The sequence below is a fragment of the Coregonus lavaretus genome (assembly GCF_964263955.1).
Source record: "Coregonus lavaretus genome assembly, chromosome: 25".
Lineage (NCBI taxonomy): Eukaryota > Metazoa > Chordata > Actinopteri > Salmoniformes > Salmonidae > Coregonus > Coregonus lavaretus.
In genome coordinates this window covers 19,836,983-19,863,678 of record NC_140012.1, presented here as the reverse complement: position 1 = coordinate 19,863,678, position 26,696 = coordinate 19,836,983, and the positions used below count along the sequence as shown (strand labels likewise).

At 44.3% G+C, this 26,696-nt stretch overlaps 1 protein-coding gene across 5 annotated transcripts in view; it reads left to right on the top strand.

Moving 5' to 3' along the window:
* The window catches only part of LOC311101167 (LLGL scribble cell polarity complex component 2-like), a 34,198-nt gene extending 7,502 nt beyond the window's left edge, over positions 1–26,696 (top strand). For 3 of the 5 annotated variants that reach the window (XM_084142248.1, XM_084142250.1, XM_084142249.1), the window contains 26 exons: positions 5,693–5,811; positions 5,948–6,045; positions 6,707–6,788; positions 8,236–8,351; positions 8,646–8,804; positions 8,967–9,129; positions 9,213–9,345; positions 9,491–9,545; positions 9,668–9,822; positions 9,917–10,128; positions 13,722–13,789; positions 13,975–14,128; positions 14,317–14,421; positions 15,027–15,122; positions 15,291–15,487; positions 15,627–15,774; positions 15,931–16,078; positions 22,451–22,567; positions 22,723–22,889; positions 23,060–23,324; positions 23,839–23,989; positions 24,114–24,142; positions 24,415–24,462; positions 24,795–24,837; positions 24,920–24,978; positions 25,130–26,696. In XM_084142248.1, the coding sequence (XP_083998374.1) occupies positions 5,737–5,811; positions 5,948–6,045; positions 6,707–6,788; positions 8,236–8,351; positions 8,646–8,804; positions 8,967–9,129; positions 9,213–9,345; positions 9,491–9,545; positions 9,668–9,822; positions 9,917–10,128; positions 13,722–13,789; positions 13,975–14,128; positions 14,317–14,421; positions 15,027–15,122; positions 15,291–15,487; positions 15,627–15,774; positions 15,931–16,078; positions 22,451–22,567; positions 22,723–22,889; positions 23,060–23,324; positions 23,839–23,989; positions 24,114–24,142; positions 24,415–24,462; positions 24,795–24,837; positions 24,920–24,978; positions 25,130–25,134 (3,048 nt within the window). In that variant the 5' untranslated portion in view covers positions 5,693–5,736 and the 3' untranslated portion in view covers positions 25,135–26,696. Of the gene's footprint in view, positions 1–5,408; positions 5,486–5,692; positions 5,812–5,947; positions 6,046–6,706; positions 6,789–8,235; positions 8,352–8,645; positions 8,805–8,966; positions 9,130–9,212; positions 9,346–9,490; positions 9,546–9,667; positions 9,823–9,916; positions 10,129–13,721; positions 13,790–13,974; positions 14,129–14,316; positions 14,422–15,026; positions 15,123–15,290; positions 15,488–15,626; positions 15,775–15,930; positions 16,079–22,450; positions 22,568–22,722; positions 22,890–23,059; positions 23,325–23,838; positions 23,990–24,113; positions 24,143–24,414; positions 24,463–24,794; positions 24,838–24,919; positions 24,979–25,129 lie in introns of those variants that run through there. The other 2 variants (XM_084142251.1, XM_084142252.1) reach the window with 2 other exon arrangements.

Here is a 26,696-nt window from a genome sequence, read left to right as displayed (position 1 = left end):
AGATTCACTGAGAAGCGTGACTAAATTCTTTGGGGTCAGTGAAACTCAATGTCCTACTCTTCCATAGTGAGACAACACAGGACAGGAGGCAACTGAGCCACTATGCCATGAGCGAGGGAAGAGATTGGGAGGAGGACGGGAGAGCGGTGTAGTCTCGTCTCAATGTTTATGATCACACCCCATTTGCCAACACAGCTAATTCTCCTTGGCTGTGTTGTGTCCTGCACCCGTCAGACATGTTTTCTTGTGTGTCTGAATTAGGCTCGTTTTAGTTTTCTAGCCACACTTTTAACACCAAACATCAACTCCCTCTTCTCGTTTTAATGAAGTACTTGTTTTTGCTTATCAGGCGGTTTCATGGGAGTGACTTTTAATAGTTGTTGTTTTTTCTTTCTACATGCTCTGACATAGCTGGCGATTGCATAAGAACATAAGTAGAATATTTCAGATGCCAGGCATTCTTCCTGGCCACTCGGTCTGAATTACAATGCTAGCTATGTTGTTTAAAGATGGGGCTTAAAGTAACTGTCCAGTGTTTCCAGATTTCTATGAAATATGACCTAATATTAATTACAATATGAGTGAAATAGTTTTCCTTAAAAAAAATGATAATTAAATATGTTAAAGCAGCTTTTCTGTGTTGGAATGGTGTGAGCAATCCCCCAACAACAGAATGGTGTGCGTGTATACCGGTCATAAAATTATATTCATGCGAGTAGACCACTGATTGGTCATGGGGGGGGAAATTGATACAGTGAGGGGAAAAAAGTATTTGATCCCCTGCTGATTTTATACGTTTGCCCACTGACAAAGACATGATCAGTCTATAATTTTAATGGTAGGTTTATTTGAACAGTGAGAGACAGAATAGCAACAAAAAAACGCACGTCAAAAATTTTATAAATTGATTTGCATTTTAATGAGGGAAATGAGTATTTGACCCCTCTGCAAAACATGATTTAGTACTTGGTGGCAAAACCCTTGTTGGCAATCACAGAGGTCAGACGTTTCTTGTAGTTGGCCACCAGGTTTGCACACATCTCAGGAGGGATTTTGTCCCACTCCTCTTTGCAGATCTTCTCCAAGTCATTAAGGTTTAGAGGCTGACGTTTGGCAACGCGAACCTTCAGCTCCCTCCACAGATTTTCTATGGGATTAAGGTCTGGAGACTGGCTAGGCCACTCCAGGACCTTAATGTGCTTCTTCTTGAGCCACTCCTTTGTTGCCTTGGCCGTGTGTTTTGGGTCATTGTCATGCTGGAATACCCATCCACGACCCATTTTCAATGCCCTGGCTGAGGGAAGGAGGTTCTCACCTAAGATTTGAAGGTACATGGCCCCGTCCATCGTCCCTTTTAATGCGGTGAAGTTGTCCTGTCCCCTTAGCAGAAAAACACCCCCAAAGCATAATGTTTCCACCTCCATGTTTGACGGTGGGGATGGTGTTCTTGGGGTCATATGCAGCATTCCTCCTCCTCCAAACACGTTGAGTTGATGCCAAAGAGCTCGATTTTGGTCTCATCTGACCACAACACTTTCACCCAGTTCTCATCTGAATCATTCAGATGTTCATTGGCAAACTTCAGACGGGCCTGTATATGTGCTTTCTTGAGCAGGGGGACCTTGCGGGCGCTGCAGGATTTCAGTCCTTCACGGCGTAGTGTGTTACCAATTGTTTTCTTGGTGACTATGGTCCCAGCTACCTTGAGATCATTGACAAGATCCTCCCGTGTAGTTCTGGGCTGATTCCTCACCGTTCTCATGATCATTGCAACTCCACGAGGTGAGTTCTTGCATGGAGCCCCAGGCCGAGGGAGACTGATAGTTATTTTGTGTTTCTTCCATTTGTGAATAATCGCACCAACTGTTGTCACCTTCTCACCAAGCTGCTTGGCGATGGTCTTGTAGCCCATTCCAGCCTTGTGTAGGTCTACAATCTTGTCCCTGACATCCTTGGAGAGCTCTTTGGTCTTGGCCATGGTGGAGAGTTTGGAATCTGATTGATTGCTTCTGTGGACAGGTGTCTTTTATACAGGTAACAAGCTGAGATTAGGAGTACTCCCTCTAAGAGTGTGCTCCTAATCTCAGCTGGTTACCTGTATAAAGGATACCTGGGAGCCAGAAATCTTTCTGATTGAGAGGGGGTAAAATACTTATTTCCCTCATTAAAATGCAAAGCAATTTATAACATTTTTGACGTGCGTTATTTGTTGTTGTTGTTATTCTGTCTTTCACTGTTCAAATAAACCTACCATTTTAAAATTATAGACTGATAATTTCTTTGTCAGTGGGCAAACGTACAAAATCAGCAGGGGATCTAATACTTTTCCCCCTCACTGTAGTGGCATATCGGGATATTCTTTTTTACGGTGTATCGACAATATCGCTATATTTTTGCACTAGTTGGCTGTACCTGCAACAAAACAATTTTTTCTTCATAGCTTGTTCTCGGTTTTCTTTTTAAATATGGAGCCATTGTTTTCAGTACTTTATTTCCATGACTGATCAAAACTTGTTTTCTCATGGCTCTCTCTTGTCTCTCTGCAGCAGACATATGGTGAGCAATATATTTGAAACATCGGATCGCAATACATATAGAATCGCGATACATATCATATCGGCACCTATCCTAAGTATCATGATAGTACCGTGAGGTCTCTGGCAATTCCCAGCCCTACAATTTATGGTTTGTCCACAAATATGAGTATAGAATGAGTCAACAACTGTATTTGGGGACGAGTTGGCCTAACAGAATATGAACTATTAAAAGTGAAATTTTCACTGATGGCTACTTTAAGCGCTGTAGCTCTAGCAGTAGTAAGTTACTAAGCCTAGTTTACGTCTGTGTTGATGCCCTGTCCAGGCACGTTTGTGTGTATTTTCTTCCCTCTGACATCCCTCTCACCTCTCTGATGGTTTGAGTTGGTAGAATGCTTGGAATTTGATGATGTCACAGTTGAGTGTTGCGAACGAACCGGGAGTGGGTGTGATTCCTCCGTAGCCAAACATATCCGAAGAATTGAATATTATTTCATAAAATGCAGCCATACCACCTGTATATAGGCTAGCCGCCACTTTCTTAAAACAATGCTGCTCTCATTCAGTTTGTTTGATCTTTGTCATCAGGAATGACATCAGTGTTGTATAAAAGCGAGGCCAGGTAATAATTCACACCAATATCAATAAAACGTAATTGTCTTGTAAATCCTTGACCAAGTTTCTAAACACTGTTAACGGCCCTTGCTGGGAGAATTGCTGTGTGAGGTGGGTATCTGTCTAACTATTTCTCAACACAAGGTCATTGCCCTGCTCTGTCCAACTGGAATTCCTGGGAAAATCCATGTCTGATATCACTCATTTACTGTAACAGAATGGCTATACTGTCCACTCACTGAAACTGTGGATGTTTGCCACTTAGTTTCTGTGTCACTGACCACTGCATAGCATTGTTTTTCCAAGTAACAAACAAATCCCTTCCGTTTGGGGACTTCCCCTACGCCTTACTGCCAGAATACTGTCCACAGGGTGTTATGAATGGAAATGTAGGATATGTCATGTCATGTGCACATGATTTCCCGGCACCAAACCGGTCTAACTGTACTGTAGCCTTGAATAATTCACTCATTTTCAGTTTGCTCCATTTTCCCATCCTTCTGTACTCTGAAGAAAAGAGCGAGCCACAATGAAGCAACAGAAAGAGGTGGAACTTGCTGTTTGAATCGACAGTTCTAAACACTACTCTGTTCTGATAGTGAGGTTTTATGGGATGCATAATCACTGGGTAGGCCTTGCCTAACTGTCACACTGGTTGAAATCCTACAATTAATCACCATGTTGTCTGATTGTTTCAGTAGTGATGTAGGCTCTGGCCCCCTTGGGTCTGTGTTTACATTGAGCACTGCCATAGGTAGTCATCATATGACGAAACCAAGGTCCTACTTTTCCATACTGGGGTGTGCCTGAGTGTGTATTGTGTGTGTGTGTTCCTCCTTCAAGCTACCCTCAGTTTCCATCAGCAGAGCACATTCTTGTCCTTCCCTAGGATGACATTCTGTGTGTTAAGCACTAAAGAGGACCTCCCACCCAGCCTTTGTTAGCAGGCTTAGAGCACTGAGCTGCTTCTTTCTGCTCTGCTGGACCCTTTGGTCTACGTTGGAGGACTCCGAGGAACATAATGGGTACTAGACTGTGCGTGGTCCTAATATGACACACATTTAACATGGAATTAATGTCGCCAATGCATGATTGACGAAAAACCATGTTTGGAACTCTCTTCTATACAAAAAAAAAGTATATTTACGCCTACCCTCCCCAAATCCTGAAGCATGCAACTTCATCCCACTCCCTTAGTCTGCAGGATCCAAACAAGGAAGTTTACTTAGTGAGGGTGTGAGTCAGTCCTCCACTATCCCGTAATCCCTCACGCCTAATGACTAACGGCGTCTTGCCGCTGATATCAGGGCAATAATATTTTACATTTTAGTCATTTAGCAGACGCTCTTATCCAGAGCGACCTACAGTTAGTATGTCTCTCTGTCTCGATACAAATGACAAGACGGAGTCGGCCAAGACGGAAAATACGGTCTCGTAGCTTAGTTCCGGTTTACAATATTATCATTTGTAATTTTTATGAAATCATTTTTTTTTTTTTTTTTTTTTTACTTGCTGATTTTACAGGCCTGAAACACTGGCCTGTTCTTTTTGTGGAGGGTTTTCTGTGGGTCTTTTGAGGGGGACATTTTTGTCATCACCCAGGGAGACACAGCTTTGAGGTTGAGGGTTGAGTTCAATCAGAGTAGACTGAGGCTTAGACCACTGACATTTATGGTCTAACCAACCTGTGGCTATAACCTCTCCTTCACGTGATGGGCTTAGCGAATGTATTGGTATGTGTAGAGATTAAGAGAAAGCTGTCCACTACTCTTCCTTCCTCTTAGTAAAATGAACGTGAAATGAAAGCCAGAGTCCAGGGGTTTTAAAGCATCTGGAAAAGAGAGGAGAGGGTTTTTTTTTTTTAAAGGTTGTGATCGGGTCATAGTTCGTTATGCCCTAAACGTTCCGCAAACGTTATTGATAAAGGAAAGAATGAAAAGCAGACCCTTCTTTCTCTCTGAAGGGCCTATTTGGAAACGGCTTGTCTGTGTGACAGGTGTTTTCATCAGTGTGTGTAGTAGTAGGTAGTCATTGTAAATAAGAATTTGTTCTTAACTGACTTGCCTAGTTAAAATAAAGGTTAAATAAATAAAAAATAGGACAATGGTCTTTTTTAGTTGATGCTCCTGTGACCAACTCCTAGCTGTTGTCTGAGATGAGCCCCGCCCCCTCAGGCTGTCTGTGTGTGTGTGTTGACCACAGACAAGAAAGAGAAGAGGAGTAGGCCTCTTCTCTGGAATTCCTTTCTCTCATCTCCCTGTCTCTGTCAGTGGCCAACACACCACCTGAGCTGAGTTTTTGCTGGAGCCCTGATTTAGTTTCCTGCTCCAGCTGTGAGTATCTTCACTATCTCTCTTCCTCCTTTGTTTTGCTCCAGGAAGTTTTATGATCTCTTTCTCTTCCCCACCTCCACACCCACGTTCTTCAGATAGTTGAATGACAGAGAGGAAAAGAGGAGTGAAGACTTGTCGTCTGCTAGGCTATTGCCCTTTCCCCACCTACTTCATTAATCTCCTATCTCCCACTGTCTCTCTCTGTAGAGGTGTAGTGGTTGGGCCTGTGTGCTCCTCAGGCTCCAGAGAGGATGAAGAGGTTTAGGAGACCTGGCCAGGAGTCCCAGAGAGACCGGATCAAACAGGAGCTCTACGGGTTCAACAAGGTAAGAGCAGTGACAGTCAGTCTGATCTGACAAGGCTTTGATATCTAATCTCTACAGTAAGGCAATGATCCCAATTCCAGACAATTTTCAGGGGATTTGTCCTGCCAGTTTCTATAATTCTCCCTCTCTCACTCAGACGGTGGAGCATGGTTTTCCTCACCAGCCCAGTGCTCTGGGCTTCAGCCCCAGTCTACAGCTCCTGGCCATCGGCACACGCTCCGGAGCCATCAAACTGTATCCTTCAATAGACACAGAGGGAGAGGTCTGTCTGGTTGTGTAGGAGTGCAGGATTTAAGTGTTAACACGTTTGAACAAGTTTGTCTCAGAGTTGCCCTCTGCTTTAGCTGTCTGTGGTTAGTGTGTAGTTATCTTATATTCCCAGGGTATTGCTCAACTCTGGCTGTACCAGACGGACACAGTTGGTGTGTCTGTGTATCTCTGTTATAGTGTGTGTTTGATTCATCTTACACAATCGTGCTCTTTGACAGTGTGGAACCAGTCAGTACACTCCCCATTCACTCCGTCACTATGAAGACCCTTGTCTCTGTCATTAGAATTAATTCACACAATAGGGGAAATTGTTCTTTTGATAACACAAGAAGGAAATTCTATGAATAAAAGTATTATTAGCCAAGGGCAGGGCAGAATAATAAGACACAAAGAAAGACAGAACCGAACATCTCTTATTTCTATAGATGCATGTGGACCCTTTCAGTACAGTAGAAAAAAAGAACCTGTGTGTGTATGTCTATGAATTGGTGGTGGGGGGGGGGGGGGCTCTGTGTACATCATGCATTGTGTGTGTGTGTCTGTATTTGCTGCGCATGTGTGTACACAGTAAGTGTGTGTGTTGGTGCGCCATGCTGTGTGTGTGTATTCTTTAACCTGTGGTCAGTTATGGTGGCCCAGGTGTAGAGTTCATGGGTCTACACGATGAGAACGCTGCCGTCACACAGGTCCACTTCCTACCACACCAGGTGAGTGGCTACTCAACACACACACGGTGGCAGCACCTTATCACATGCGCCATTCACACCTGCTACTGAAATGATCTTCTTAAATCGGGCAGGACGATATGGCCAAAATATATCATATATATTTTTATTTTTTTGACTGAATTTAATGTTTTGGAATAATACCATTTCTAAATTTGCTTTATGAGTAGTGCGTTACCCTACGGTGGCAACACATACAAGTGATTTCAATGGGGCTTTCTCCATTCTGATTTGTTTTATACTGTTCAATTCAACTTCAACCTAAAATAATTTCCATACATTTCTGCATTTCCTGCACTAATTTGAGGTCATTTCCATACTGCCACGTAAGGCTGCATGATATGGGAAAACAATCTATGCCTTATTTTTAACTAAATGCTGCAATTGCGATTTAGCGCAAAACACTTGGGTGAACTGTTGGAATCATGGAAATTGAATGATTATTGTAATTATATAGTTAGAATGTAATAGTGGGCACTTTGAATACAGTGTTTGACATGACAACGAATTAAAATGCCAGGAGGAGTTATTGTGACCGGGTAGGAACCTAAGTGTTTCCTAGGGGACGCTATAATCTTTAGCTACATTGAATGTTTTCTCTTAGGAACTTCATGTAGCTAACATATTCATGCTTCGCATATTCCTCTTTGATTTAGAAGATACTGTTGCACAAACAACATACTGATTTAGGTCAACACCATCACTGGTATTGTCAAGCTGTATAGCTAGTTACGTTTGCTCCGACTCAGTACATTTATTTGCTAGCTAGCCAGCTAACTAGCGATTAGCATTTGCGGCTAACAGGATTTAGGCCCAACTTGCTAAGAAAAGACAAACCAGCCTTTTGCAGATGTAAGAAACACAAGCTAATAGTGTAATTATAGAACGTTAGTGTATTTATATTAAGAAGCAAAGTGAAAACAGCATCGTTGTCAACATTGTTGCATGTGCTGCATTAACCATGCAGACTGAATGCAAGTCTGTCGTGGTCGAGAAACAGCAAATGTGCTCCTTGAGTGACGGGACGGTGCTAGTTCTGTGTGGAAAGCGACATGGAGAGAGAGTGGAGAGAGATGACTCAAGTAGCGGAGTAAACTATAAAAATGGACGTTACACACGGCGTATCACATTTAACAAACCAAACATTCAAATACCGTTATAGAAAGTAACATCAAAATCCAAACCGGTCCGTGCATCAATACTGGTATATCATAAAATACGCTATACCGCCCAGCCCTAGAATCCAATATGTGGATCTGATCATTGCTGGAAATGTTAGTAGTAAAGCTGTAGCTAACGTCCCAAAAACATCCTCCTAATTGCCCCAAAACGTCCTCCTGACAGTCTCATAACATCCCAATAACGTGTTCCTAACGTCCTCATGTCCTCCTAATGTCCTTTTAACATCTGGTTGCTCTGTATTGAACAGGTGGAGCTGGTGACTCTGTTGGATGACAACAGTCTCCACATGTGGACCCTCAGAGCTCACCATGGCGTCTCTGAGCTGCTGGAGATAGGACGCTTCACGCTCACTGGACCCCCGGGGTGAGAGACACACACACTACACCCCACCACCTCCCAACTTCTCTCCTACCCCTTCTCAAGCTTTCTTTCTTTCTATTTTCCTCACACACTCGCACTCATTGGAGTGCCATGGTAAGAGACGCACTGTGTGACATGCACAGAACTATAGTGGGATTCTATTTCTATGGTGACATGCACACATTCAATGGCAAACACGTATGCACCTTAAATGTTATTTTTCTGTCTGCCAGATTCAACCTGTTAACTTTATCCCATCTTTCTCTCTATTTCCCGCTTTCTCGTTCCCTCGATCAGTGCTCCCCCCAGTGTAACTTGTGTAACAGCGGTGCTAGCCCACTCTTCTGGGGACCTGTTGTTGCTAGGAACAGAGGGAGGACACGTGTTCATAGTGAAGGTACCAGGCTTCAGAGAACTAGAGGAGAGGAACATCAGCCTGGAGAAAGTCACCAACAGGTACACACACCACACACACTTCCTTTCATTGAGTTACTAAATTGGAAATATTGTTATCCTAAACAGATGGAAACAACTATTGATTCATGTTAAAATGCTTCCCACACACACAAACGTATTTGATCGATAATTATGCTAAAACAGTACCCCCTCATTCCGTAGTGTACCAGAGGAGTATGGAGGTCGTAGGAGCCTGGAGCATGTCGAGTCCTTACAGGAGAATCCCGTCAACCCACGCCAGGTTCTGATTGGCTACGGACGAGGCCTCATGGTCATCTGGGACCTGGACAGCCAATCAGCCGTCAAACACATCCCTGCTACACAGGTATACAGTGTGTGTGTCTGTGTGTTGGTGTCTGGATGTCGAGGGCTCTGATCTTGACTCCTTGTTTGGTTGTGCGTCCATAGCAACTGGAGAGCGTGTGGTGGACGGAGGACGGCGGCCATGTTCTCAGTTCCCATAGCGATGGCAGCTACTGCCGCTGGAAGGTGGCTGGGGATGACCCACAGAGCAAGCAGGAGATGTCCGAAGTACCGTACGGTGAGGACCCCCAAAAAGTCAACAGCACGTTTCTCTCTGGAAGCTGACAAAACACAGCGACTGGGATAATGTTATTGATTGAATGCTGAGTAGGTTAATTGATGATTGATCAATGGATTTGATGATTTCTCTCTCCTCTGTGTAGGCCACTTCCCCTGTAAGGCCATCTCTAAAATCATCCAACTGCTGACAGAACAGGGGTGAGTGACTCTCTCTCTTTCTCGTCCCGCTCTGTCAATCCACATTTCTCCATTGTTACACATGAACCCATCTGCAAATGTCTTCTAACCTGGCTCTCCTTTTCCTGTATGTCTATATCCAGGCCTCCGTTCCTGTTCTTCAGTGGTGGCATGCCCAGGGCCAGCTACGGAGACAGACACTGTATCAGTGTGATCCACAGTAAAACACACGTGGCTCTGGACTTCACCTCCAGAATCATTGACTTCTTTGTCATCAGAGACGGACCAGATCATACAGGTAGAAAGGCAGGGGGATACGTGCACACACAGGTTCAGAAACACACACCGGTTCAGAAACACACACGCAGTCTAACCCCTCTCGTTCTGTCCAGGCGAACCCAATGCGTTGGTGGTCTTAGTAGAAGAGGAGTTGGTAGTGATCGATCTCCAGACTGAGGGGTGGCCAGTCATCCAGACTCCGTACCTGGTGCCTCTCCACTGCTCTGCCATCACCTGCTCCCACCATGTCTCTGCTATACCCCTGAAGCTGTGGGAGAGGGTCCTGTCTGCCGGAGCATTGCAGAACACACACTACTCTAAGAAGGTAGGTGACACGCACTGCTCAAGCAAGTTCCTGCACCACACACACTCAAAATTGCACTCCACACTGCCCTCACCCACCTAGATAAGAGGAATACCTATGTGAGAAGGCTGTTCATTGACTACAGCTCAGCGTTCAACACCATTGTCTCCTCCAAGCTCGTCACCAAGCTTAGGATCCTGGGTCTGAACACCTCCCTCTGCAACTGTATCCTGGACTTCCTGACAGGCTGACCCCAGGTGGTGAGGGTAGACAACATCAGCTCCACCACGCTGACCCTCAACACGGGGGCCCCACAGTGCTTAGTCCCCTTCTGTAATCCCTGTTCACCCACGACTGTGTGGCCATGCACGACACCAACACAATTAAGTTAGCTGACGACGCAACGGTGGTAGGCCTGATCACCGGCGACGATGAGACAGCCTACAGAAGGGATCATCAACTACAGTCAGCCGCGGGCCAATTTGTTCTTCAGCGGATGGTCAGGGAGGCCTGAAAACAATCACAAATAATTTGTAGACTGCAAATTGACCGCAAGAAGCCCGAACAGATATGTTTGACTAAAACATAATCATTTCAAACCTTGCTTACATTTGTATATGATCACGTGTCTCTCTATTATGCGTGGGAATATTTGGGAACGGATTTCTTAAATTGAAATCACTTGGAGCTGATTTCCTGGTGTTTCTTTACGGTCTTTTATGTCCTACAATAAAACCACTGCCGCCAGTTGGGGAACCCTGGCCTAAAGGGACGAGGTCAGTGACCTGGCAGTGTGGTGCCAGGACAACAACCTTTCCCTCAATGTCATTAGACCAAGGAGCTGATCGTGGACTACGGGAAACGAGGGGTCGAGCACACCCCCATCCATATCGATGGGGCTGCAGTAGAGCGGGTCGAGAGCTTCAAGTTCCTCTGTGTCCAAATCACTAAGGACTTAAAATGGTCTGCACACAGTCGTGAAGAAGGCGCGACATCCCTCAAATCGTTATACAGTAGCACCATTGAGAGCATCTTGACTGGCTGCATCACTGTTTGGTATGGCAACTGCACCGCCCTCAATCGCATGGTGCCGCAGAGGGTGGTACGGACAGACCAGTACATCACTGGGGCCGAGCTCCCTGCCATCCAGGACCTCTATATCAGGTGGTGTGAAAGGAAGGCCCGGAGAATTGTTCAAGACTCCAGCCACTCAAGCCATAGACTGTTCTCTCTGTTTCTGCATGGCAAGCAGTACCAGAGCAACACGTCTGCCACCAACATGCCCCTGCCAACAGGCCCCAAGCCATAAGACTGCTAAATAACTAACAAAATGGCTACATGGACGATCTGCATTGACCCTTCTATTTTATAAAAATGTTTGCACTGACTCTATGCACATGCACATGACTCTACGCTCACTCACACACATACTTAATTTGCTCACACACACACTCACATAGTCATCATATACGCTTCTGCTACTCTGTTTATCATACTGTATATCCTGATGCCTAGTCACCTAACCCGTATACATATATAACCCTACCACTCCAGTATCCCTGCACATTGTAAATATGGTATTGGCACTGACCCTGTATATAGCTAGCCTGCTTTGTGTTCTTATTTCTATTTCTGGTGTGTTTTTCTTCTACGTTACTTTATTTTATAGTACTACTGATATTGATTACTGCATTGTTGGAAAAGCGCTTGCAAGAAAGGCATTTATAATAATACACTGCTCAAAAAAATAAAGGGAACACTATAATAACACATCCTAGATCTGAATGAATGAAATAATCTTATTAAATACTTTTTTCTTTACATAGTTGAATGTGCTGACAACAAAATCGCACACAAATTATCAATGGAAATCAAATGTATCAACCCATGGAGGTCTGGATTTGGAGTCACCCTCAAAATTAAAGTGGAAAACCACACTACAGGCTGATACAACTTTGATTTAATGTCCTTAAAACAAGTCAAAATGAGGCTCATTAGTGTGTGTGGCCTCCACGTGCCTGTATGACCTCCCTACAACGCCTGGGCATGCTCCTGATGAGGTGGTGGATGGTCTCCTGAGGGATCTCCTCCCAGACCTGGACTAAAGCATCCGCCAACTCCTGGACAGTCTGTGGTGCAACGTGGCGTTGGTGGATGGAGCGAACCATGATGTCCCAGATGTGCTCAATTGGATTCAGGTCTGGGGAACGGGCGGGCCAGTCCATAGCATCAATGCCTTCCTCTTGCAGGAACTGCTGACACACTCCAGCCACATGAGGTCTAGCATTGTCTTGCATTAGGAGGAACCCAGGGCCAACCGCACCAGCATATGGTCTCACAAGGGGTCTGAGGATCTCATCTCGGTACCTAATGGCAGTCAGGCTACCTCTGGCGAGCACATGGAGGGCTGTGCGGCCCCCCAAAGAAATGCCACCCCACACCATGACTGACCCACCGCCAAACCGGTCATGCTGGAGGATGTTGCAGGCAGCAGAACGTTCTCCACGGCGTCTCCAGACTCTGTCATGTCTGTCACGTGCTCAGTGTGAACCTGCTTTCATCTGTGAAGAGCACAGGGCGCCAGTGGCGAATTTGCCAATCTTGGTGTTCTCTGGCAAATGCCAAGCGTCCTGCACGGTGTTGGGCTGTAAGCACAACCCCCACCTGTGGACTTCGGGCCCTCATACGACCCTCATGGAGTCTGTTTCTGACCGTTTGAGCAGACACATGCACATTTGTGGCCTGCTGGAGGTCATTTTGCAGGGCTCTGGCAGTGCTCCTCCTGCTCCTCTTTGCACAAAGGCGGAGGTAGCAGTCCTGCTGCTGGGTTGTTGCCCTCCTACGGCCTCCTCCACGTCTCCTAATGTACTGGCCTGTCTCCTGGTAGCGCCTCCATGCTCTGGACACTACGCTGACAGACACAGCAAACCTTCTTGCCACAGCTCGCATTGATGTGCCATCCTGGATGAGCTGCACTACCTGAGCCACTTGTGTGGGTTGTAGACTCCGTCTCATGCTACCACTAGAGTGAAAGCACCGCCAGCATTCAAAAGTGACCAAAACATCAGCCAGGAAGCATAGGAACTGAGAAGTGGTCTGTGGTCACCACCTGCAAAGCAGTCCGTTATTGGGGGTGTCTTGCTAATTGCCTATAATTTCCACCTGTTGTCTATTCCATTTGCACAACAGCATGTGAAATGTATTGTCAATCAGTGTTGCTTCCTAAGTGGACAGTTTGATTTCACAGAAGTGTGATTGACTTGGAGTTACATTGTGTTGTTTAAGTGTTCCCTTTATTTTTTTGAGCAGTGTATAATAATATGCCATTTAGCAGACGCTTTTATCCAAAGCGACTTACAGTCATGTGCGCATACATTTTTACGTATGGGTGGTCCCGGGGATCGAACCCACTACCCTGGCGTTACAAGCGCCATGCTCTACCAATTGAGCTACAGATGACCTACATTTAGCTACACTTCACTGTACTTGTGCATGTGAAAATACAATCTGGGAGCTGGAAACTTGAATTGATGGAGCACATTGAATTGACCTAAATTCTTTCTCTCGCATTCATCCAATTTTTGCACCCCTCCCTTCTCTCTCCCTCCGTCCAGCCTTGGCCTATGACAGGAGGACAGAACCTGGCTCCAGACCCTCCTCAGAGAGACCTACTGCTCACAGGGTCAGTAGACAGTCACAGCTCGTTCATTTCTTTTCAGAGACTTCATTTCAATACAACTTCATGATCTACATTTAATGTTGCTGTGTGGAGACGGCGAACAGGGTTTCAAATAGTTAGTCATGTTTTTGTTCCCCTGATTTTGTTGATCCTCACAAATGTAATCTCCTCCCTCCACCTCCTCACAGGCACGAGGACGGTACGGTGCGTTTCTGGGACGCGTCGGGGGTGTGTCTGTACCCAATGTACAAGCTGAGCACGGCAGGGGTGTTCCTCACTGACGCAGACCCCAATGAAAACATGAACCAGGGCACAGAGGGAGAGTGGCCACCTTTCAGAAAGGTCTGTGTGTGTATAAATAACATGTAAAGAGTTACCACCATTCGGATGTGTGTATATTCACATACAGGGAGCACAAAGGTATAGTGGAGTCACTGTAGAAAAGGTGTAGGTGTGTTTTGTGAGAAAATGTGTCTAGTGAATCAGAATAGCGAGACGGTGTATTAAACATGTCCCTCTTCTCCCCCCAGGTGGGTTGTTTTGACCCGTACAGTGACGACCCTCGTCTGGGCATTCAGAAGATCCACCTGTGTAAATACAGCGGCTACCTGACTGTAGCTGGCACCGCTGGACAGGTGAGTTTACCAGTGGAAAACCAACCGCTACTCCCTCTAGTGGCCAGTTAGCCTAAGTGCTGTGTTGGACATTTTTGGACATTACCGGTATAATATAATAATATGCCATTTAGCAATCCAGTCTGTTGTTTTGGTCTTAATTTTACGTTCTTTGGCACTATAGATCTTTGTCCCCCATGACAATCTTTTCCTGAGGGTATTTGGGTCACGGATGGTCACACATTCAGTGAACGGCATATTTTCCAGACCCAGTCTGCATGGTTGCATAGCTCTCCTATAGTCATTATATAATGTAGTGTGATAAATAAACCACCTCCTTTAATCAGAATGTGTGGAAATTAAATGTAATCTCTCATTCTTTATAGAGCACTGGATCATCAGTGGGAAGTATCTTATATATTTTATCTTTTATATTATCAGCTGTCATTCATTATAAAAGAGGGTGGTCTGATTTAGTTGGCTGGCACAGAGGCGCACACACACTGAGAAAGAGAGGTGTGAATGTCTGAGTGGTTCATATAAGTGTTTAGATAAGACTGCCTGTTGGTCCAAAACAATAAATGTAATGTTACGGTCTGTCCTTCTCTCACCTCTCCCCTCCATAGGTCCTGGTGTTAGAGCTGAATGACGAGGCAGCAGAACAGACTGTGGAGGCCACCGTAGCAGACCTGCTACAGGGACAGGAGGGCTTCCGCTGGAAGGTAAACGACAACAAACAAGAACTTTACATTGAGTGTGTGTTTACTGGATTCTCCGTAAATACTGCAGTGCAATTTTGATTGAATTGGTTTTCAGTGAGCATAAAGAAAAGTGATCAATACTTTTCTGTAATATTCTTTAATGTTTGTGTAACCATCTCTCCCTATCAGGGCCATACACGTCTGGAGGTGAGGGAGGAGCCGGTGATGTTCCCCCCAGGTTTCCAGCCCTTTGCCCTGGTCCAGTGTCAGCCTCCGGCCGTGGTCACTGCCCTCACCCTGCACTCTGAGTGGAAACTAGTGACATTCGGGACCAGTCACGGCTTCGGACTCTACGACTACCAGCAGAAAAACAACGTCCTCGTCAGGTAAGTGTGTGTTTGTGGGGGGGGGGGGAGGTTTAGTGTTTGCATGTTTCTGCCTGTATGACTTCAAAATAACGGAAGGTAACGGAGATGGTATATAGACGTTTGTGTGTGTTAACCCTCTCCTGTCCCTCTCCTGTAGGTGTACTCTGAACCCCAGTGACCAGCTGGCTATGGAAGGTCCTCTGTCCAGAGTGAAGAGCATTAAGAAGTCTCTCCGTCAGTCTTTCAGAAGGATCAGGCGCAGCCGAGTGTCCCTACGCAAACACCACGTCAACAACGCAGCTAAGGTAAACGACAACAAAAATGTATTTTTGGGCCAAAAAAATGTGACTGCATAAATCTTAATTGAACAAAGTTCCTAATGATCACACCGTTTTTAGTGCAGTCTGCTGCTGCATTCATCTCCAACCCAGCGCATCTCAAACGGGCTTCTCTATCTCTAGTTGCAGGAGGCTAATGCTCGTCTAGAGGCAGAGCTAGCTGAGATGGAGTTGGCGCCCGTCCAGAGAAAGATAGAGGCTCGATCCTCTGACGACTCCTTCACCGGCCTTGTACGAACGCTATACTTCGCTGACACCTTCCTTTCAGACAGTAAGTCACACTGTAACGGTTTTGACTTGACTTTTGAGGTTAGTTTTAGTCAGTGGTAACCAAAAGAACCAAATGTCATACATGAAAGTCACCCAGTAAAATACTACTTGAGTAAAAGTCTGAAAGTATTTGGTTTTTAAATATACTTCATTATCGAAAGTAAATGTAATTGCTCAAATATACTTAAGTATCAAAATAAGTTTAAATTCCTTATTAAGCAAACCAGACGGCACCGTTTATTTTATTTTGCGGATAGCCAGGTGCACACTCAGACATAATTTACAAACGTAGCATTTTTGTTTAGTGAGTCCGCCAGATCAGAGGTAGTAGATGACCAGGGATGTTCACTTGATAAATGCTTGAATTTGACCGTTTTCTTGTCCTCCTAAGCATTCGAAATGTAACGAGTACTTTTGGGTGTCAGGGAAAATCTATGGAGTAAAAAGTAAATGTATTTTCTTTAGGAATGTAGTGGAGTAAAAGTTGTCAAAAATATAAATAGTGAAGTACAGATACCCCAAAAGACTACTTAAGTAGTACCTCAAAGTATTTTTACTTAGTTACTTTACACAACTGGTTTTAGTAAGGGGGTGCCAGGTAGCTCGTGCCAGCAGAGAGATGTTTGATTTCTCCTTTTTGTTTGTGATTCGGTCTCATCTCTGTCAAGTATAGACCAATACAAATGACTCATGAAAAGTCAGTCGTGGAATATAAACTTTTCATGAACCTGTAACATTGAAAGAAATAACTCCAAAACAATGGTGTTCTTCTGCGTTTTTGTATTATCCCAAAATAAATGATTGCACAAACAATATCACAGTCACAAAATAATAATAACTTAGGTTCCTCAGGAAACGTCCCTTACCTCTGGCCTAAAAATATTTCAAGTGAACCTATTTGATCTCAGTCTCTCAATGTTCATCAATAAGCGGTGTGTAAAACCAGTCCCACTCAGAAAACCATTAACACTTGTTCCACACAACAATACCAATTATTAGGATTAAAAATATATTAATCCCCAACAACTCGTAAATAACCAAACAAATTCGGAGTAAATCACAATGAAAATAAATGAAATACTGTATGTTAAAAAGTTGTCAGTTGAGTCTGTGAGTCAATCCGATCCGACAGTAGAACTCAAGCGGAGAACAACAGAGATCAACTGAGATTTGCCTGTCATTCTAATCCGTTTAGGAATGTTTGTGGCGTTTTAGCTTTTGTTGAGACACGGCTATGGTGCACTTTTGAGAACAAAACAAAAAGGTACAGTGCCTTCAGAAAGTATTCACACTCCTTGTATTTTTACACATTTCGTTGTCTTACAGCGTGAATTTAAAATTGATTAAATTGAGATTTTGTGTCACTGGCCTACCCCTTAATGTCAAAGTGGAATTATGTTTTTAGAAATGTTTACGAATTAATTAAAAAATGAAAAGCTGGAATGTCTTGAGTCAATAAGTATTCAACCCCTTAATGGCAAAATAAGTTCAGAAGTAAACCTGTGAATAAGTCACAATAAGTTGCATGGACTCACTCTGTGTGCAATAATAGTGTTTAACATGATTTTTGAGTCACTATCTCATCTCTGTACCCCACACATACAGTTATCTGTAAGGTCCCTCAGTCAAGGACGAATTTCAAACACAGATTCAACCACATAGACCAGGGAGGTTTTCCAATGTCTTGCAAAAAAGAGCACATATTGGTAGATGGGTAAAAAAAAAAGCAGATATTGAATATCCCTTTGAGCATGGTGAAGTTATTAGTTACACTTTAGATGGTGTATCAATAAACCCAGTCAGTACAAAGATACAGGTGTCCTTCCTAACTCAGTTACGGGATAGGAAGGAAACCGCTCAGGGATTTCACCATGAGGCCAATGGTGACTTTAAAACAGTTACAGAGTTTAATGGCTGTGATAGGAGAAAACTGAGGATGGATCAACAACATTGTAGTTACTCCACAATACTAACCTCATTCATCCTGTTTGCAACAAGGCACTATAGTAATACTGTAGAAAATGTGGCAAAGCAATTGAACTTTTTGTCCTTAATACAAAGTGTTATGTTTGGGGCGAAACCAATACAGCACATTACTGAGAAGGGCTTAACACCGGTAATCGGGATCCCAGGACTGTCCCGGGACCACTCTTCCCGAAAATAAATAAATGACAAAACCCGGGAAATTACAACCTTTTCCCCCAATGTCTCACTGGTGTAATTCCACAAAATACACAACATGCACAGCAGCAGATTGGCCCATAAAAAAAAAAAAAGCACATTATCCAAACAGGTTGTCCCATGAAGCCTTCAGCCTAGTGGATTTACTTCACACATAAGTCGCCATAAATTCAAAGCACAAGCATAATTGACACTTCCGGACTGCACATGAGACCCGAAGGCAGTTTAGAGTTTATCAGAACTGAATATTCGATCCAGGTCCGACCCAAGCCCGTTGAGCTGAAGCCCGAGCCCTGGTCCGACATCACAGAAATTAAATGAGCCCGAACCTGAAAAAAAGTTCAGATTTCTAGAAAACAGTAGGCTATATTGATTGAAACTGGTGTTGAGAATGACGTGGTGGAGGTGGGTGGCAGCGGAGTGAGGAGACGAGGTAACAGCTGTTGGGCCTAGAAAAAGCACAGAGGGAGGAAAACTCACCTTAGTTATGATCAACTGAATAATGAACATATTGGAATAAAGTAGTTTAATGCCATTGAAGGCTTGTATCAAACCCTTGCTTATACTGAAACTCCCAAAGTAATATCCAATCGTTACACTAATTTAAAGCAATAGTCAAGTGTGGTCACCTAGATTATCATTTCAACACCGTTTTGATTGGGACAGCGCCATCGCAATTCTTTGAGACAAGAGTGGGGGACTTGCCTAGATAAAGAAATCAATGTCAGATTTTTGTTTTCGCTGAATCTCCGTTTGAATATTTGGTAATAATTAGGCTGGGGAAATGTTAGCTGAGGTGAATGCTAATATTTTATTCTAGTTTTCTCACATATTAGCTGAACAGAACATTTTCTAGCCTGTTACAGAAGATGATTTTGCTCTTCACTCGCGTAGTAGCCTGTCCTACTCCCGGCCAAAAGCCAGTGACTTGTCTGATAATCAATCAATGTGATTTTGTTTCACTGAACCTCTGTCTGTAAACTATATATACAAAAATATATTAAAAAGTATGTGGACACCCCTTCAAATTAATGGATTCAGCTATTTCAGCCACACCCGTTGCTGACAGGTGTATAACATCGAGCACACAGCCATGCAATCTCCATAGACAAACATTGGCAGTAGAATGGCCTTACTGAAGAGCTCAGTGACTTTCAATGTGGCACCATCATAGGATGCCACCTTTCCAACAAGTCAATTCGTCAAATTTCTGCCCTGCTAGAGTTGCCCCGGTCAACTGTAAGTGCTGTTATTGTGAAGTGGAAATGTCTAGGAGCAACAACGGCTCAGCCGTAAAATGGTAGGCCACACAAGCTCACAAAACGAGACCGCCAAGTGCTGAAGCGCGTAACACATAAAAATCGTCTGTCCTCGGTTGCAACACTCACTACCGGGTTCCAAACTGCCTTTGGAAGCAACGTCAGCACAAGAACTGTTCGTCGGGAGCTTGATGAAATGGGTTTCCATGGCCGAGCAGCCGCACACAAGCCTAAGATTACCATGCGCAATGCCAAGTGTCGGTTGGAGTGGTGTAAAGCTCGCCGCCGTTGGACTCTGGAGCAGTGGAAACACGTTCTCTGGTGTGATGAATCACGCTTCACCATCTGGCAGTCCGACGGACAAATCTGGGTTTGGCGGATGCCAGGAGAATGCTACCTGCCCGAATGCATAGTGCCAACTGTAAAGTTTGGTGGAGGAGGAATAATGGTCTGGGGCTGTTTTGTCATGGTTCGGGGAAATCTTAACGCTACAGCAATGACTTTCTAAACTATTCTGTGCTTCTAACTTTGTGGCAACAGTTTGGGGAAGGCCCTTTCCTGTTTCAGCATGACAATGACCCAGTGCACAAAGCGAGGTCCATACAGAAATGGTTTGTTGAGATCGGTGTGGAAGAACTTGACTGGCCTGTACAGAGCCCTGACCTCAACCCCATCGAACACCTTTGGGATGAATTGGAATGTCGACTGCGAGCCAGGCCTAATCGCCCAATATCACTAATGCTCTTATGGCTGAATGGAAGCAAGTTCCCGCAGCAATGTTCCAACATCTAGTGGAAAACCTTCCCAGAAGAGTGGAGGCTGTTATAGCAGCAAGGGGGGGACCAACTTCATATTAATGCCCATGATTTTGGAATGAAATATTCAAAGAGCAGGTGTCCACATACTTTTGGTCATTTGGTGTATTTGGTTAATTGATCTCTGGCTGGACAAGTAGAAGTGGTAGCTAATTTATTCATTTGCGCATCTATCACTGATCAGAAACATTTAGCATGCAATGCTGTAGCCTAAATCAAGTGTGTTATCTATTGACTCGCGTTAGTAGCCTTATATAGAGCCTAGGCTATTTTCCTATAGTCCTAATCCCACTGAAACCCAAAATCCTGACTCCAGTCTCGCATGAAAATTCCTAACTTTATTCTGTAATCCATAGGTTGTATTATCAAAGCACATCTCACCTATACATGTCAAAATACCACTATAACATTTTCCCTACTTCTCTGCACTGTCTCCTTTTGCTGCCCATATGAGAGCTTCTGTAGAGAATGTGTGATCAACAAACTATTTTTTTTTTAAACAGTTACCTTGATATTTAAGTAATTTCCTCTTCTCCCCGTTATTCATGAGTTGATTTTGCCAAGTAGGAGATATTCTGTCATTCTTTGGAGATTATCTAACAAGCTTAGCAACTTTGGTCTTTTTACTTTTTGGTTGACTGCCGTTACAAAGTTTGTATGATTCAACAACGCTATTGCCTACTCTGGGTGCGTCCTGAGCGCGCTCTGTGTCGAGATGAGGCGGCAGGTAGCCTAGTGGTTAAGAGCGTTGGGCCAGTAATCGAAGGGTCGCTGGTTCGAATCCCCAAGCCGGCTAGGTGAAAAATCTGTTGGTTTGCCCTTGATTATTCCTGTAAATCGCTCTGGATAAGAGCATCTGCTAAATGACTAAAATGAAAAATGAGATGGCCTAGACCTACTGCAGAAATGCGCTGAATTCATTGAGGAACATGATAACGCTCTGAATTTATGATCAGCCTGTTTCGCAATTCACAAGAATGTCATTGGCTATCAAAGTTACTGATTACTAAATATCAGTTTCACTTGCTATGAAATCTTTACATAGGGGCGCAGCCAAGCCAGCATTGTGGCTCAAAACCAATCTTATTTTGGGAGAACCCTGGCATAGTGACCATATCTTGGTTTTAAATGCTTTTAAATGGGCACTTCTGATTTTCGTGGTATTTCCTGGGACTCTGGATAAATATGAATTATTCCCGCTATTGAAACTTGGTAGATTTTCGGAAAATACGAATCCCTATTACTGCATACCACTCTCCATATTTTAAAGCATAGTGGTGGCTGCTTCATGTTATGGGTATTCTTGTAATCGTTAAGGACTGGGGAGTTTTTCAGGATAAAAAATTAACGGAATGGAGCTAAGCACAGGCAAAATCCTAGAGGAATACCTGGTTCAGTCTGTTTTCCACTAGACACTGGGAGATTAATTAACCTTTCAGCAGGACATTAACCTAAAACAAAGGCCAAATCTACACTGGAGTTGCTTACCAAGAAGACTGAATGTTCCTGAGTGGCCGAGTTAGTTTTGACTGCTTGAAAATCTATGGCAATACCTGAAAATGATTGTCTAGCAATGGTCAACAACCAATTTCACAGAGCTTGAAGAATTTTGAAAAGAATAATGGGCAAATGTGGCACAATCCACATGTGGAAAGCTCTTAGACTTACCCAGAAAGACTCACTGCTTGTATCGCTGCCAAAGGGGATTCTAACATGTATTGATTCAGGGGGTTGAATACTTATCTAATTTAGATAGCATTTATGAAAAATAAAACCTAAAATAGTATTTTCTGTAGATCGTTGAAAAAAAATTACAATTACATCCATTTGAATCCCACTTCGTAACACAAAAAAAAGTAAGTGGGTGTTAATACTTTCTGAAGGCACTGTATGAACAAGCTTCAGAGCTGAGGGTTTGAAAACTTCCTCTCTGTCACTGTTTTTACGCAGCTGATATTGGCTATTTAATTGGGAATTAAAGGGGAAGCGCAGTGTCTGGGGGAGACTCGCTGAGACAGTTCAGAGGTAAATTCGGGGCCGTCACAACACACACGAGTAGACACCGGGCTATTAAACGTTTTGTGATGTCTCATACTGCTCATTCCTCTCCTCATACAGGCTCCCACAACACACCCTCTCTGTGGGCAGGGACCAATGGGGGATCAGTATTCGCCTACCAGCTCCGCCTACCGCCTGTGGAACGCAGAGCAGAGGACCCTGTCACAGCCCACCCTGGTGAGAACACGCATGTTCTCACACACACGCTGTCTTACACATCACTCTCTCTTGCCTCCCTTGTCCACACTTCCATCTCTAAAGAAGTGAGGGAAACTCTGTTTTAACAACAACGGACAATAAAGCACAAATATATTCTCCCACTCTCTCTGCAGCTAAGGAGATCCAGTTGATGCACCGTGCTCCAGTAGTGGGCATCTTGGTGTTGGACGGCCACGGTTCCCCTCTGCCTGAGCCCCTGGAGGTGGCACACGACCTGGCCCGCTCACCTGACATGCAGGGTTCACACCACCTACTGGTCATATCAGAGGAACAGTTCAAGGTGAGAACCCACACACTGCTGCACGCATGCACACACACACAGACATCTTACCCACACTCATCTGATGAGGGGTTACCTTTTTCCCCCCCAAAGGTTGATAAAGAAACACAGAATATGTTTGTCCTCCAAGACTATTAAAACAAATATTATACATTTTTCTCTGTCTCCAGGTGTTCACCCTGCCTAAGGTGAGTGCTAAAATGAAGTTGAAGCTGACGGCCATTGACGGCTCGCGCGTGCGCCGGGTGGGCGTGGCCTGGTTTGGCAGCAGCCGAACGGATGACTACGGCGAGAGTGGCCTCACCGTCCTGACCAATCAGGGAGACCTCCATGTTGTGTCGTTGCCGGGGGTGAAATTGCAGGTCCAGTACCCCTGTATCCGCAGGGAGGACGTTAGCGGCATCGCATCCTGTGTCTTCACCAAGCAAGGACAGGGTAGGACGAGAGACCCACAGTTTATAATAATAATAATAATATAATATAATATGCCATTTAGCAGACTCTTTTATCCAAAGCGACTTACAGTCATGCGTGCATACAATTTTTTTTTGTGTATTGGTGGTCCCGGGGATCGAACCCACTACCATGGCGTTACAAGCGCCGTGCTCTACCAGCTGAGCTACAGACTTTCCTACAGACTTTCCCATAAAACCCTGAAGTGGCACACACACACTCAAACTTAAAAACCTCAATGCATGCCTTCCTCATCCGCACCTCTTTTCCTCTCCAATCTGAAAGGTGTTAGCTAGCTACGGCACACAAGTTGTGGTCCATTCAAGGGTGAGAAGCTCAGTCTGAATAAGTTTAACTGAAGTGCCCCCCCCCCCCCCAACCACCCGGTTTACCTCTCACAAACATTTTACATTTCATGTATTCAGCTCTTTCATTCCTCCCTCTTTCTCATGCCATCCATTTTTCTTCCTTGCACTCTTTCTCATTTCTCCCTCAGGTTTCTACCTGATCTCTCCATCAGAGTTTGAGCGTTTCTCTCTGTCCGCTCGCTGTGTGGTGGAGCCCCGGTCTCTAGTGGAGGTGCCCTCCCAGACACCCACCACCACCCTGCCATGGGCATCGCCTGACGGGGCCTCTGTGGAGCACAGGTACACACACACTGTTTTTATAGCTGTATTCGCTATCGACTTTGGAAGAACTGCTTTTTGACAGAGACTTTTTGACACAACTAACTTTTCATGTTTTACTGAAGAACTGTGTCTGTCATTCCAGAAATTCCACGAGGGACAGCAATGGCGTGGGTAAGATCACAAGCTGTTTGTGCCGCTTTAAAGGGCTAATATAGTTCTATCTATAGCTATGCAAATAATACTAAAACATGCACGCGTCTATGCCTAACAGAGTACTTCAGCAAGTGCACAGTATGACATGCTCTGTTAGGCTGTTGACCTGTTTGCTTGTGCCCTGTGCTGATCGGTCTGCGAAAACACGGTCTACACACACTGTGTTATCATGCTGTGTGCTTGTGTGTCCTGATGTGCTGACTGCGTGCTGCGATGCTGTTCGTTTACAGAGAGCTCTGCTAGACGTGTGATGGAGCATGCTTTGCTGAATGATGAGAGTGAGTACCTCAGGAACCAACAGACAACCTTAACATAACTTAACCTTAACCAACTCCAATATTTGTGTATGTGATCCCTGCGGGGATTGAACCCACAACCTTGATGTTGCTAGCGCTATGCTCATACCAACTGAGCCACATCGATATGTGTCTGCTTTGACTGTCCTGTTGGCATCCAGATGTGTAAACCCGACTAGCAGCCTTGAGTGATTGTCTGCTACATAGCGAACCACAACCATCCCATTGCATGTTTCATGATGACCATCTCAACTCATGGCAACTCATGTCAGTCATCATTGTGTATTTGTGGTCTGACGTGTGTTTTCTTACAGCTGTGCTTCAGGAGATCCAGAAATCTCTAGAAGTCGATCAGACGTGAGTATTCACCTCTGAAACAACTACAAGCGTTGTTTTTCAGTGTGTTATGTGGGGACTCATTTGCGTGTTTTTGCTACAGGACATTCCTGGAGAATGGGACGAGTGCTCTCGCTGGAGGGAAGGTGCTGAGCAATGGAGGTCAGTTTGTTATGATCAGTATCATCAGTATAAATCTGGAGGAATATGATGAATATCACAATAGTGATTACTATGGTGATGGAATTGAGGTTGTTCATTGTTGGTTCGCTCATCTCTTGTTTTGTCTTTCTCTCTTTTTCCTGTTCTTCAGACTGAGCCAGTCATCCCTGTGCCTGAGACATCGTGGAGTCTGCCTAGCGACTCCTGCCTCGCAAACTACGCCAACACTACTATTACTACCACTACTGACCACTGGGGCCCCTATCCCCCAGAGACTCACCCCTGACCCCTAGCCTGAGAGGCTGAACCCTGGCCCCTAACCCCAAAGACTGACTCACTGGCTGTGTCACAAATGGCACTCTATTCCCCAAGTGGTGCACTGCTTTTAACCAAAGCCCATATAAGGTGATTGGTGTAGTGTATGAGGAACAGGGTGTCATTTGAGGCCCACCTCTATGGAGAGATGGAGGGACCACCGCCTGTGCCTAGGGACCAACCACTGTACTGTAATACCCCTGCTACGCTTGGTACCTCTACACCTGCCACACATTAGTAATGGTAATATGGTCATTCTGCTGACGGGCTTATCCAAAGCCACTTACAGATCTCTCACACACAAGCCATAGTTGCATTAAACACACCCTACTCACTCACTCACTCACCCCCTCTTCACGTTCCCTCCTCATCCAGAGCCCAGTCACGGCATTCACCCTTGAACCCAAGCTGACCTGTGAAACTCTGATTTGTCCAGTAACAACCCTGTCTCTGCACATCCTCGCTTGCCTTAGTCTCCTAGAGGGAGACACACAGGGGAGGGGGAGATATAGGGAGGAGGGGATGGACATGTTTTTTATTCCTATCATTCTTTTATTTGTAATTTAATTTTACCTGTGATTTTGTAACTTTTTGTTTTGATTCTGTGTAATTATTGGAGATTTAAAATCTAGATGGATGGAAAAACTGTACAAGGGAGCCAATTATTTTTTTATTTTTTTTACCAGTTTGATTTAGTTTGTTGCCTATGCTGACAAGGCATTGTTTGGCGTGAGCAAGCAACATGGAGTATCTGTGGAATCAGAACTGTTCATTTTGAACCACACAAGGTAGTAGAACGCCAGCCTGGTAGGCAGACCTATTGTTGCTTTTGCTAACTTTAGCCAACTCAGAAACAGATCTGACTACCAGACTAGTAGTATAAGACCACTGTGCCATAAAAATGTCTCCCCAAGCTTTTGTTGCTAACTTACCTCTCCCTTCTTACCTCCCCTACCGTCCGCTCGTTAATGTGTAATAACCAGTTATAACCTGTCGTAGGTATTTGTCCTGTGTAGCACATCATGCTACAACTTTCGATGGGGGCTTGGTTTTACATTTTTTATAATGTAAGCCCTTTTTTGAACACAGCAATGAATAATGTAATTTAGGAATGTAATTTTAAGATATCGTAGTCAAATGTTTAATATATATGTACTATATTATTCTCTGCCTTTGTTAACGGTTGGGTGTATTTTAATGGGGGTTGGCTGCTATAGTCGGATGTTACAACAAAATATTTTGGTACTGTTTCTTGAAATGCTGGGTATTTTAGCATTTTTGTGGTCTACTCTAGAATATATTTTTGTAGTGAATGATTGAGTATGAGAACCCTACTTTTTTGATTGATAACTTTCACACTACATAATGTCCTACTGGAAAATGAATACATGTTTTTCACAAGA